The 12,831-nt window shown below is 43.4% G+C and overlaps 3 protein-coding genes across 3 annotated transcripts in view; 1 reads left to right on the top strand and 2 right to left on the bottom strand.

Annotated features, from left to right (window-relative positions):
- Positions 1-340: 340 nt before the first annotated feature.
- On the bottom strand, positions 341-2,043 carry rpl35a (ribosomal protein L35a). The gene is made up of 4 exons (XM_062473650.1): positions 1,885-2,043; positions 1,534-1,686; positions 928-1,072; positions 341-400 (listed from the first exon to the last, which is right to left on the bottom strand). The coding sequence occupies exons 1-4, from the start codon at positions 1,893-1,895 to the stop codon at positions 377-379; spliced, it is 333 nt and encodes a 110-aa protein (XP_062329634.1). The 5' UTR covers positions 1,896-2,043; the 3' UTR covers positions 341-376.
- Positions 2,044-2,819: 776 nt separating this feature from the next.
- On the top strand, positions 2,820-6,149 carry iqcg (IQ motif containing G). The gene is made up of 9 exons (XM_062472399.1): positions 2,820-3,120; positions 3,227-3,429; positions 3,518-3,646; positions 3,724-3,805; positions 3,924-4,085; positions 4,168-4,242; positions 4,438-4,569; positions 4,654-4,755; positions 5,054-6,149. Exons 1-9 carry the CDS (start codon positions 2,992-2,994, stop codon positions 5,159-5,161), a joined length of 1,122 nt encoding a protein of 373 aa, XP_062328383.1. The 5' UTR covers positions 2,820-2,991; the 3' UTR covers positions 5,162-6,149.
- Positions 6,150-8,111: 1,962 nt separating this feature from the next.
- lrch3 (leucine-rich repeats and calponin homology (CH) domain containing 3) overlaps positions 8,112-12,831 on the bottom strand; it is a 14,154-nt gene continuing 9,434 nt past the window's right edge. The window contains exons 15-21 of the mRNA XM_062472400.1: positions 12,783-12,831; positions 11,210-11,243; positions 10,899-11,012; positions 10,225-10,331; positions 9,976-10,113; positions 9,671-9,748; positions 8,112-9,376 (exon numbers count right to left, since the gene is read on the bottom strand). The exon at positions 12,783-12,831 is cut by the window's right edge and continues 2 nt beyond it. Coding sequence (XP_062328384.1) covers positions 9,182-9,376; positions 9,671-9,748; positions 9,976-10,113; positions 10,225-10,331; positions 10,899-11,012; positions 11,210-11,243; positions 12,783-12,831 — 715 coding nt within the window. The 3' untranslated portion in view covers positions 8,112-9,181. The remainder of the gene's footprint in view (positions 9,377-9,670; positions 9,749-9,975; positions 10,114-10,224; positions 10,332-10,898; positions 11,013-11,209; positions 11,244-12,782) is intronic.

Below are 12,831 nucleotides of genomic sequence, written 5' to 3'. Positions count from 1 at the left end.
GTATATAAAAAAAAAGAGGCAGTTCCAGGGGATTTTTTTTTTTGCATCTGTTGGTCATAACTGAAAAGGATGGAAGGGCATGCTCTGACTGCTGACAATACTGAAACGTTAACATGTTTTGTTTGGTGAAATGTTGGTAAATTGGTGAGATTGAGGCCCTGTCCCTGCTCTTTAATGTTGAGTGCTACCAGGAGTGTTTTTTCAAAGGAAGCAACAGGGAAGTTTTAAGAAAAAAATATATACATGGCCCAGGTTATCCCACCCCCCCCCTGCCCTCCCAGACACCTTGACTGGTCTAGTCAAGACTAAGTAGAAGTTGACATAAGACAAGACAAAACTATTTGGACCTGACTTGTTTATTGTACACAACAGCACATTATACACGGGATGGGTACAGCATCTGTAAGACAAGAACAGAGATAGGATATTTATTCATACTGTGTTCACAGAAGTAAACATTTTTACACATGGATACAAATGCTTGAATTTTGCAAATAATCTGAAGGAGACTGGGGTGCGGATGTAAATTTGTTTAAATAAACACCACACTCCGGTGCCATTTTATTGCTTTGTTCATGTGCATTGTTAACTGAATTAGCATATGGGAGAGGACCCAGGGTCCACCTTGTGACGGGACAAATAAGTGGGGGTGAAAACTAAATTGACAAAGCAGTGCCATCTGTAACGATGATGCTTTAATCAGGATACACAGGGGGGCTCAAGATGACCAGCTGTAGTCACTGATGTGTGCAGTGAAATGGCGACTTGTTAAATGAAGTATACAGTAGTATAATCCTTTCCACCTAGACGCTAGAACAGCAAGCTTTCAAGAGTGTGCTTAAGTCAGAGGACCCAGGAACGACAAATGGGGGAAACAAGTGACAGACCTGTAACAGACTGACAGATTTTGTGTTGAGGGCCACTCACCACTCTAACTCTGTGTCCAATAGCCTTTGCTGGGAGGTTGCTGCTGAACTTGGCACGCACCATCCCACTGTTGCCATGGGCACGCATGACTTTGCCCCAGATCACCCGCGTCTTGTTGGGCTTGCCACCGGGAGTCACTGTGTTCCTTGAGAGAAGGCAAAATGTGTTAAAACTTCAAGTTCAATGCTGACATGCAAAGTGATCGGTAAGTTCTCTGGCACAAGAAAAAATTAAAGCATTTTAAGAGGTAAAATGACATTAACTGTGCAAGCATCCAAAAACAAGCCAAATCACTCAACGTGCGAGAACATCTGACCAATCCAGGTGTGCAGAAAACCACAATGGTCAGTCAGACTAAATACTGCACATATCCAGTCTTTAAAGATGCATGAATAATTTAGGTCAATTAAATTTGATATTAAGGGAGAAAACCTAATGGTGTGACAAGGTAATAACCATAACCAAGAACATAAATTCAAAGAGAACACCACTGCACTATTTGTATCAAGTGTCTGAATCATCTGACCATCATTGAAGGGTACATAAGACTCTGGAATCTACAAAAGACAAGATGACAAGAATATGGAGCACTCAGACAGCACTCACTTTTTGGCCTTGTAGACGTAAGCACAACGCTTGCCCAGGTAATAGTCTGTTTCATCACGGGTGTACACGCCCTCCACCTTCAGCAGGGCAGTGTGTTCCCTCTGGTTCCTCAGGCCACGCTTGTACCCGGCAAAGATAGCCTTGCTCCACAGTCTGAAAAGAAATAAGTAGACACCATGAACAGCAGTGACAAAGGGCATCAGCCAAGACTGTCATCAACCAACTACCAATAAATAGCAGTAAGCAGTACACTTGCAAGTAATTAATTACAATATTTAATTATAAACGATTTAGACAACTGACACAAAGCACATCTCCATAACACCTCTGGATACAGAGAAAATCGCTTACCTTCCTGGCATAGTGAATCTTCAGGTTCAGCCAAACCTAGTCAAAAAGAAATAAACCAGAATTATACACTGCCCAATGACAAATATTCACAGGTCTGCTGTTGACCAACGTATTGCAGTTATCAATGAGGGATTCAACCACTTCCTTGGTAATGATTTCCACTATATTACCAAATAGACACCTCCTGAATTATATGGACATGCTTGAAATTGTCTCTGAACACTGGATAAACCAAGAACATGCGTTGAGTACAGTAGCTACCAAACGTTTGCGAAGTATTTTGAAAGGAATACTGTAGTTCCTTCGGACCAAATACTTTCAGTAGACCGGCCTAGACTGTCGGACATCAGTAGTCTAGTCGCCATATATTAACATAGTGGTAATGTGCATTAAGTTGAATGAAAAAACACTTTAGAGTTTTATCAACTATGAAGTGGAGTTAAAAATACAAGAGCTACGTTTATTGCCCGTCCTCCTGCTGAAGACTAGAGGTACGGGTTAGCTTCTTAGCATCTACGATATATCTTGGACATCATTGCTTATAAACCATCTAGACCAAGCAGAATACCACGTATACACATATTTGTACTATTATCGACGAATATTTGTCATACAACACTTTAAAGTGAAGGTATAAATGATACATTTCAGACGATTATTTAGATAGCATACCTACACTCTGACAAAAATGGAGGAAAAGGAAGGTCCTAAGGAATCATGGGAAATTTACGTTAAATTTCTGACCACCTATGCGCCTGAATACAATGTTCGTTTTAAACTCCAGACTTATAACTAATGACTGAATTGAACACACACACTGCATTCATTAACACATATGGCGAAAGTATAGTTGCTACATAAAACAATTTACTTTTACTGATAGCCTGAGTTACACATTCATGTTTTTTTGTCGGGTCCTTTCCATGTTACTATGGTGATCTTTGTAAACAACCAGTGTGAAAGGTTAGTCAGTAAGCTGGCTCGGTTTTCGGGTCAAAATTGTCCCTACCCTGCATAAAACGAACTAGTGATTTTGTATTGTGGTTTAGTATCGTAAGTGAATTCGTACACTTTTAGCTGTGCTCTAGAATCCAAGTGGACTTCAACATGTCGGTTCGTTTGTCGCGCGTTGAATTGCTCAGACTATGCACAGTGCTGCAGGACTGTGTTGATCAACTGGCTGTGTTGGGACATGTCATGCCAGACACATACAAGGGCCGCCCGGAAGCGGATCTGGTATCTAAAAAATATTTTTATTTTAGTCACACAACATACATATTTTCAGCTTGTCTGCGTCTAATTCTAATTAATTATACCGGGGCTATGTGTGTGTGTATTGCAGGAGGTGTCTGCGAACATTGGAGAGGTGCTTAAACAGCAGAAGGGGGCTGAGAATAATTTAAAGGCTGCACGTCAGTTTCAAGGAGAAGCTGGAGGTTTGCTGGATGCCACACGAGAGTTTCATAGATCACAGAAGGAGCTAAACCGTACCCTTGAGGAGAACCCGATGGCACCTGACAACCTTGCTAAAGTTCAGAGGGATAGGTGGGTTCCAACTACAGTCAAAAAATGCCAAGTACATTAAAAAACTCTTAACTTCATACTTGCAACATTTCTCCTTCCCTTTACACAGGCAATTTGTGGCATGTGTGCTCGCTGATGTGTTAGAAGAATTGCATGAGAAAGAAGTTTTTAGCAGCTTGCTATTGGCTGTGGAAGAAGAAAAAAGAAGGAAGGCCCACCTTCTGGATATCATAATCAGGTCATACCTCATTTAAGCCAAGTCAATAGACAAATTCATCTCACTCTTGTCCACCTAACAAACATACTATATTGCAGAGAGGAGGAGGGGCGCCGAAAGACCAAAGCTCTTCAAAGACAACTGCTTGACATCAAAAAAGAAAAAACACTGGAGCTTCAGGTTAAGACTATTCATTTAGACTTTCGTAAATGTACCGTATGAGAAGTGCAGATGTAACATTGGCTATAACTCTGTACCTTTTATTCACTGTGACACATTTAACCATTTTCCATTTCAGCAACGTGAGGAAATGACTGCTCACCTAAAGGACCAGCTACAGGAGGTGAAGGCCAAGACTGGCCTGGAGCGGAAGTATGTGAAAAGCAGTGCTGATTTACTGGTGTACCAAGGACAGAAGTTGAATGCCCACTCTGAGAAGCAACTGGCAGATGATATCAGGGTTTGTGATCTTGTAACTTCAATTGGTAATCTTTTTTGTCTTTTTTTTGTCCTTTCATTGGCCCCTTCTTCTTTTTGTTTAGCTACTGCATGACCAGTTGGAGGAAGAGAGACGTGTTCACATGGAGATGGAAAATTTCCTGAAGGAGCATCAGACAGTGAGTGAAGGAACTCTTGGAAAGCAGCATGACTGAATAACATAGGGGAACATTTGATGGCAGAATTCCTTAAGCCAATGAAACATATATTGTAACTAGACAGCATATGAAACTTCCAATGAGCGTGACCCAGTGACCACCTGGCTCTTGGCAGCTCAGATTTATTGATATTCTAAATGTGCTGTGCTGGCCTAGTGTCTGGGGGAGAAGCTGGAGGTGTGGATGGAGCGCTATGAACGGGACATGGAGGACAAACAGCACGAGTTGAACACCTTGAGGAGCAATAAGGCCAATAACCTCGCCCATTTACAAGAGCTAGCCAAGAGGGTTAGTTTTTAGTGGACATTTACAATGTACAATGAACCCAAGCCAAGCTCTATCCTGGATGCTAACTCTGTGTTGATGTTCCAGTACAGAGACAGTGAGCAGGTTGTTATTGATGATAGAATGGAAAAAGAGAACCTGCGCAGGCAGCTGGAGAAAGAGCAGTTGGAGCGGGAGGCAACGACCCAGGTAACCATTAAGCATACTTAATAACCATCTTTTCTATTCTGCTCCACTCTTCCGCCAACTGAACTAATTCCAATCTGTGCAGCCTAGCAACCTGCTTGTTCTTTTATAATTAGAGATCTAATATTAACCTTCAACTGCAGGCTGACTATTAGTTATGATGTTTCATATGTGTATGTGTTTCATGTGTTTGTGTCAGGACAGTCTGAATTATTTCTTACACGGCCCCTAATAATTAGTTTCTATGTTCCATTAGTCATGAGTATGTTTACATTTATCTTGTCCCCTCAAAATCTGTCAGATTCAGTCCTGGTGGAGGGGGACTATGGTTCGTCGTGGTTTGGGCCCTTACAAGAAAGGCAAGAAACCCAAATCCAAAGAAGGCAAGAAAGGAAAGAAAAAGAAATAAGGCACCTCAGAAGCCCCAAATAAATGTTTATACACAGGCTTGATATGTTAACTTATGACATGGACAATATTGATATTTAAATATTGGTGCCCATGACAATCAAATATGCCTTTTTTATGAGTATAAAAACAGTATTTGTGTTACTTATTAATAGTTCTTAAAAACAGCATTGGAAGCAGAGATTCAAATTGGAAACTTTTATTAATGCACTTTAAAGATAACTCCAAATATTCATTCCAGATGTGTTCAAATTTGTTTGCATGTTTTAGAAAAATGTTCCAGCAAACGGTGTAAAAATGAAAAGTAAAAATGTAAAAAAACCATGTTAACGGTAATTAAGACGGTCCTTGTGTATGTGGGAAGTAGATCATACTTGTAAACGTATGGAATGTATCTCTAACTGTACAAAGTCACGCAGGGCAGCAAACCCCTGCAATAGGGTCACATGATTACTGTTGGGGAAATGTCAGTTTGGGAGAGAACACTAAAATATCTATACAAACATTTATAATAATATATCTATAATTAAATCAGTTTTAACTTCCCTTTTCAGAACTCATGGTCTATCAAAAAGCAAGTTAAAATGGTACAAAACATACCTCTTTAAAAAAAATCTGTTATTTAAGATGCACAGTCCTCAAGAGCCTAATATCCATGTAGGCTGGGAATTTTGAAAAAGAAAAAGAAAAGTCCTAAGAGCCCTGTCAATCAATGCTCCCCTTGGTCAGCCTGGACCATGCATATGTAAAAAGTGTCAGCTCTCTGGCATCAGTTCAGTTCAAAAGCCCCCCTACACTCCCAGTACTGTCTTCTTGATCTCCAGATTGTGTGTGCCTATTTAAACCACATTCCCAACCCTTTGTTAGAAAAGTCCAATGGTGGTGTGGACGGCCAGTGCAGGGACACTGTTTAAAGCCTCCAGTTTGGTAGACTTTGAATGGGGCTGTGACATGCTCGGCTGAATGAATGATCTGTGCAGCTGAGTACAAACCTACGAAAAATACTCAACCATTTGAATTCCAAGTCTCCGTCAATAGTAAACAGAGGATCTTGATTCTCATGCAAGTATGGCTAAACGTCCCACAAGTATAAAAATAATGGGTCCTGTGCATATACAACATTCTTAAAGACCACAGTTAGCTATGTCTGCTACGCCACAGTCTACTTGTTGCAAAAGTCCAATGTGAGGCAGTTAAATAAAACGCAAGATGAAACAAGGTAGTGTATGAATAATCTGACTATCGTGTCCACCTTAGCCCCCGGTCCTAACAGCTGTCATTACCCTAGACTTTAGAATAACTATACTTCAGGATTTCATCATAAAAAAACACAAACAAATGCAAGGGAGCAGGTTGACATCATGCAGTCTCTCAACCTGCCCATATGCCCTAAATAAGAGCCTTATTGAGTGGTGCTCAAGGAAGAATTTGTCTGTAAACACTGGTCGCGGATCAGTCTTCCCTACCCCACCCGTAACACAAACCATCAGGCTAGATTCATCTTCTACTACTTGTCCCGGACCAGCGATTAGGGACAGCATCCACACATTCAAATCCTGTGTCCATGTTGCATTGCACAGTGGCAGCACATAGTAATTTCAGAGTTTATATACAGTATATATTTGTACATGTATCATTTAACAAAAGAAAAATAATCTTTTGGAAAACTCCTCCCCCCCAGCAGAGATTTTGATTGATTTAGCCAACATTTAAAATGTGGTTAAATCAGTAATAGAATTCCATGAGTTGGCAGTAGCAACGACTGATGCAACCACCATTATTCCTGCACACTTGACTTTTAGTTGCACTCAACCTAGTGTTACTCGGGCGACAAACCAGTTATATTCTCCAAACACACCCATCCCCAACATGCATGTATCTGAAGTGACGGTAAATTAATACTAAAAATGATATGCAATAATAGCAATTATAATAATAATATCATGGTGCAAAATAAAACAATACCCACAGAGAGAAAAGTTATGGAAAAAGTGAAAAAGACAACTGACTAATATTTAGAATTAAAAGACCTTTTCTTTTCCAGCCATTTGTGACAGTCCCTTGTCTGTCCATCCGTCAGTCAGTCCTCAAGGCTGCTAGTCAGAAGCTGTCTGTATGGATTAATGAAGCAGACCAAAGGTCAACTTCCTCTCTCTTGCATCCGTTTCTCAGTCAGGGTTTAGGGGGCAGACGTGCTTGGGAAGGCAGGGCTTGGAGTCCCCTTTAATGGCTGGGGTAATGTCGAATGTAAAAGGAAATGTCACTTGAAGTATGGGGATATGCAGAGCCTTTGCAGTAGTCTCTCTTTATTCCACCCTTCTTGGAAATGGGTGCAGGTTGGGAGGCTATCCACGGAGAAGTTAGGAGGTCCTGTGTCTTTTCCATCGGTGAATAAGTGTGTCAATCTGGCTTACATGGCAAGAGGGGTAGTGGCTGTCGTGATGGCAGGGGAGGGAGAGTTTTTCGGGGGTGCCAGCTCCAGAAGTGCACGCACCGTCCCGGCCACTTGAGGGAGCCCCCGTTCCTCCAGGATATGGAGGGGGAGACACAGCTGGGGCTGAGGCCCGACGCACACACACACACAAATACACACGTACAAGACAGAAAGGATGGAAAAACAGAAGGGGGAAACAAAAAAGGGTGTGTCAATGAATGAATAAATAATAGTACAACTGAACAAAAAATGAAAAACATTATGATTGGGAATGGAAACCAAAGTAATGATATTGTCAACTGCCGAAATGGTTGGAAAGAAAGAAAGAAAGGGTCAGGGTTGACAGGGTGGATGCCTGGTTATGAAGTTAGGGGGTGCACTAAGACACTCACCAAGCAACACTTCTCACACGCTGAGTACACCTTTGTTTCTGTGTGCCTTTCTACGTGTTGAGTTTATGTCTACAAAAAACATATGGCACACCAAAGAACTACCAAAAGAGGAAACTGATGCCACCTCAGGAATGTCGTTTCATTTTATTGTGAAAGGAAAATATGGGAAGAATCGTACACAGGTAAACAGTACTTGGGAGAGATAGGCACATGGTTCACAAAGCAGACGGACATGTAGAAAACACCAGATTAGGCACAGAACATGAGGAGATAGCATTCCTTGTCCTTGAACATGACATCAGCACACCACAAAACAAGATTCACCCTCTCTCTCTCTCACAGTGATGCGTTTTCTTTCAACAACACTGATTCACAGAACGATAATGACTTCAGTTGTGATACAGCTGCCGAGGGGTTTCTCTAATGCCACCCCCCCCCCCCCCACAGATGATCTTAGGTTGAGAGGGATTTGAGACCACAGTTAAGGAGAGATTGTCTGTGGTTCTTGATTGTTTATCAGCGAGAAAGCTGATAATTCAACTCCTTTTTGATTGGCTTTCCGGCTCCCCTGAACCCACAGCCGACCGTAATGATGGTGTTTTGGTGCAGCGCGAAAGGAAGCACTTCAGTACCATACTAAAAGCCGTTTGATGTTGTGCATTTAAAGCACTCTCTCTTAATTCTGAGAGTTCCATCCACACAAGCAGACAAACTTAAGGCACAGGACAAGAGGATTAGGTAGGCAGAGGTATGGGATTGGTGACAGGGTGACACACAGCCCTCGGGTTCTGACCTCTGACTATTAATTTGAGAAGGACGGGGTCGGCAGCCTCTCTTTGCCACTCCCTGAGGGTGTGCAACCCCAAAAATAAAGGGCAAGAGGAAAAGCATACTATTGTGGCATTTGGTCAGAGCTATGTAATTCTTAACAGACAGCAGACTCGGGCAATGTTTTGTTTTAAGGCTGAGTGGGAGGTCAACTCACAGTTGTGCTTTTCACTAGAGATCTGCTGACTGTTGGATAGTTACTGTTTGAGCGATGCGCATAAAGATGAGCCTCAGTAAAGAGGTACTGAGGCATGGGAGCTCGGGTATGCCAGTGTGCATCTATATGCGTCATATAAGACTGTGTGCAGGAGTCAGGGAGTGGCACGTGGCCAGTGTTGGGGGCAAAGTGAAACATCTGCAGTCCAGATCACAGGTGGGGCACCAGGTGGCAGTACAGAGCACACAGCACAGACATGATGGAGAGATAGAAGATGGCAAAGCCTGCAAGCTGGGCAGGGGGGGAGGGTAGGCGGGGGGACGCCAAGGAGAGCAGGACCCCAACGGTCCCATAAATACAGCCCCCCCGACCCTCTAGGACCTCCCCCACAGAGCACAAACGTTCCTGGCCCATAGGAGAAGGATGCAAGGTTCATATACAAACAGGGTTATGTGTACAGATAGATGAGGGGGACGAGGTGTCATGGTTCAAGACAAAGGCAGAGAGGAAGGAGAGAGAGAGAAAGTTCATGTTAGTAAGTAGCAGACAGGCAGCTCAATGCCTAGTTAAGTATTTTGTATATTGAGTTAGCGAGAGTCGGGAACGGAGAATGGAATTTTGAGACATTCTGTGAGACAAAGAAAGAAAAGCATGTGAGGGGCGCCTGAGCTCGTTTCTATGATCCTTTCTGTGTCTCACCTGAGGAACCCCGATCCTGCGACACGCCTCCAGGAAGTTTTCAACGTTCCGCCGACATTTGGCCATTGTAAGTTTGGGCTTGAGGAACAGAGAACATGAGGTTGTTAGAACAATGGTAGAACAATCCCTCTTTCTGACTTCATAACTACATTTCAGCATATGGCATGATGCATTAGTGGAATAGTGTTGGATATACAATTATCCATACAAGTAATACAAAAAAGTACTTCTATCCAAGGTACTTATATGCAGGTTCGAACTACTCTTCTACAAATGGTCTCGGACACACATTCCTAGACACGTACCACAGCAGGAGAGGGCACATGGATGCTGGGCACAGATCGCGGCCGCACATGATTGGCCAGATGGCACAGCACAACTCCGTCAGTCAGCGCTGCTCCCAGGTCACTGGGCAAGGACACTTTCAGACGGGACTCGATGTTCTACAAGAAGAGCCCCCGGCTGGTTACAGCAGGACACAGTACTACACCAGGCAACAGGAAGGACAGCTGTGTGTGTTTGGGCAGATGGGGGGGGGATCATGGTCAACTCACTTTCCGCAGTTGCTCCACTAGCTCAGCGTCTTCACCGACTAGCCCCTGGGGCGGAGGCTGAGATGGGGCGACCTCTTCAGTCTCTGGCCTGGGGGCGGACGAGGCTCCTGGGAGGACACAGACAGAGAGAGAGGCTACAACACATGCACATTCAAACACACTGAAGGACACAGTATCTTAAAGTGCATGTCAAAATCATTGGATTGGATCAAGTTGGATGGCAGTTTCCAACTCGGAACTGAGAGAACAATAATACATATTTTTGCCAAGAGACTAAAACTGAACTGGCCACTGAAATGGAACCTTGATAAATATAGACAGAACTCTGAAATGGAATCTTGCTAAATCCATACAGAACTATAAAATGGAACCTTGGGAACAGACAGAACTCTGAAATGGAACCTATAAAAACAATGGACCAGAACCTTGAGCGAAGACAGACAGAACTCTGAGAACACCATTGTTTCAGAATTCTCTTTCTTTAACCAGTTCAAATTCTGAAAATAGGAGACTATCTGCTGACTTGCTGTGTTGAGTTAGAGGACATATAAATGTTACAGCCTCGTTAGAACTGACAGTGGACTGTAATAGATGGTGCTCCATTGCAACACACATTGTTGACACACCCTAGGCCTTTCCACCCTGACCTAAAAGGTTACGACCCTTTGACACACCTCTCCTCTTCTCTTCCTTTTGGCTGAGGCGAAACAGAAAGCTGTCTGGTCGTTGCCCGGGACCTCGGCAGGTGGGTTGGCCAATGAGGCCAGAGTAAGCAGGTGATTGGATGGCTGCCAATGAAGAGGTGGGAGGAGACAGATTGGGGTTAGGGTAAGTAAAGCAGATATACAGTGACTGGATGTGTATATGTATCTAAAATTCAGCACCATATTAAATTTATTATCTTTATCACACAACTCTAACTCAGGCCAGCCGGACAAATCAACATTTACATAAAGAGTTAGTTGGAGAACAACTAGTGTCTTACCTGTGGTAGACAGAGATGCCCGCTCATCCCCAAGCTGACCAGCCAGTAGAAAGAACCATCAGAAAGAACAGGAAAAAAAAAAAGAAAATCAAATATTTAACTTCATAATGGCCCTTGTGTCAACAGTACAGGGAGTTTTACAAAGCAGATGGACTTTATGAGTAAGACTCATGCACATCTGTGCTGGTCCACTTTAGATGCTGCTAATCTTATAAACGACACCACCACAAAATGAGTCCAGGACCAACACTGCAACATAAGAAAGGGGATAGATGCTGCTCTAAGACAGCAAATCATGCAGGTTTCAGTACCTGCAACTGACAGGAGGGGGGGGTGTCTGTAGAACGGGACAGACACCCATCTATGGACCTTCCAGAGAGAGACTGGGAGGGATAGAGAGATTGACGAAAGAAAAGGAGGGGAGGGGCAATGAGGAGAAGAAATGAAAACGATAAGCAAAACAAATTATGGAAAGCAAAAAGTTGAATGAAAGGACAGAAGAATGAACAGAGAGAGAGATAGAGAGACAGAGACAGAGAGAGAGAGAGCGAGCGAGAGGGCGCGAAAGAAAGAAAGAAAGAGGGGGAATTTTATTTTAGTCATTGTGGCAAAACCAGCATACATACTTTTCAGTTTATTGAAAATGCACACACACAGCATGCAGTACATATGCATGCTGTATGCATGCCACAAAACCACAGACGTGACCGTGAATAGTGTGTCAGTCTACTGAACTTAGCACTCACGAGAGTCTTCGGTGATCATGCTTTAATTAGATTGTTCATGACCGTGTATTAACTTGGTCGGACGCGTGAGCGCGAGTGTGTAAGACAGTGTCTGTGTGTATGTACATGTGTACACTGCCAAAGTGTGTTTCACCTGTTTGTGAGTGCCAGGCCTCCTCTTTATAGTGTTGGTGTCAGTGTCTATCTCAAACACCATGAGGGGCTGGTACTCGCTCTTAAGATAGGGAGCCAACCACAGACAGGTCCAGAGTAGGAGCACAACACAGAGAGACGGGGGTCAGACGGGGGAAAGAGCAGTGGAGGAGAAGAGAGGGTTAGGGTCAGCAGGAAGGTTTAAGCCCAGGAAAGCCGGTTACTAGTCAGCAGGAAGGGGGATGACCTACTGTTTCTGAAACGGGTTAGTGAGAGAAGATTTAGAGAGTCAGAAAGCAAGACAAAAAAAAAAAGGACAGGCAAGCACCGAAACAGCCACTCAACAACAAACCTAAACCAGAAAGACTGAGCAGCAGACGATTAGATACACAGTTAGCAGTGACACTGAAAGCCAACAAGAATCCTCCTTTTCAGTTAATGGAGGAATGGCTTTCTTGCCGTTATCTGGTCAGACGGTTAAATCAAATTCCAGTTCGAGGAGAAGCGTGAGACACGCGGAGAACACTGTGCATATGCAACACACAGACAGAGAGGTGGATCAAAGCCTGCAAACTTAGTCTGGAGGAAAGAGAGGCGGGGGTGTAATGAGAGGTCATGGGTTGATGCTGGTGGGGGGATTGGACGGTTGGGTAAGCAGGGGGGCGGGAAAAGGATGACACGCAGGCTCTTACCACAAAGAGGGCGGAGTCATCGGTATGGGTGGAGCGTCTGGAGGGGTATGTG

The sequence above is a fragment of the Osmerus eperlanus genome, chromosome 11 (genome assembly GCF_963692335.1).
Source record: "Osmerus eperlanus chromosome 11, fOsmEpe2.1, whole genome shotgun sequence".
Lineage (NCBI taxonomy): Eukaryota > Metazoa > Chordata > Actinopteri > Osmeriformes > Osmeridae > Osmerus > Osmerus eperlanus.
The sequence above is the reverse complement of the archived record's forward strand: the minus strand, read 5'-3'. Positions and strand labels throughout refer to the sequence as shown.

What these genes read in the sequence shown, in the direction of transcription:
- rpl35a (XM_062473650.1), bottom strand. An exon ending in TACGTCTACAAGGCCAAAAA is followed by an intron (nt 1,073 to 1,533) that starts GTGAGTGCTGTC and finishes CCTTCTCTCAAG; the next exon opens with GAACACAGTGACTCCCGGTG. An exon ending in TTGGACACAGAGTTAGAGTG is followed by an intron (nt 401 to 927) that starts GTGAGTGGCCCT and finishes CTTGTCTTACAG; the next exon opens with ATGCTGTACCCATCCCGTGT.
- iqcg (XM_062472399.1), top strand. Translation starts at nt 2,992, where the DNA reads ATGTCGGTTCGTTTGTCGCGCGTTGAATTGCTCAGACTATGCACAGTG. An exon ending in GCCGCCCGGAAGCGGATCTG is followed by an intron (nt 3,121 to 3,226) that starts GTATCTAAAAAA and finishes TGTGTATTGCAG; the next exon opens with GAGGTGTCTGCGAACATTGG. An exon ending in CTTCTGGATATCATAATCAG is followed by an intron (nt 3,647 to 3,723) that starts GTCATACCTCAT and finishes ACTATATTGCAG; the next exon opens with AGAGGAGGAGGGGCGCCGAA.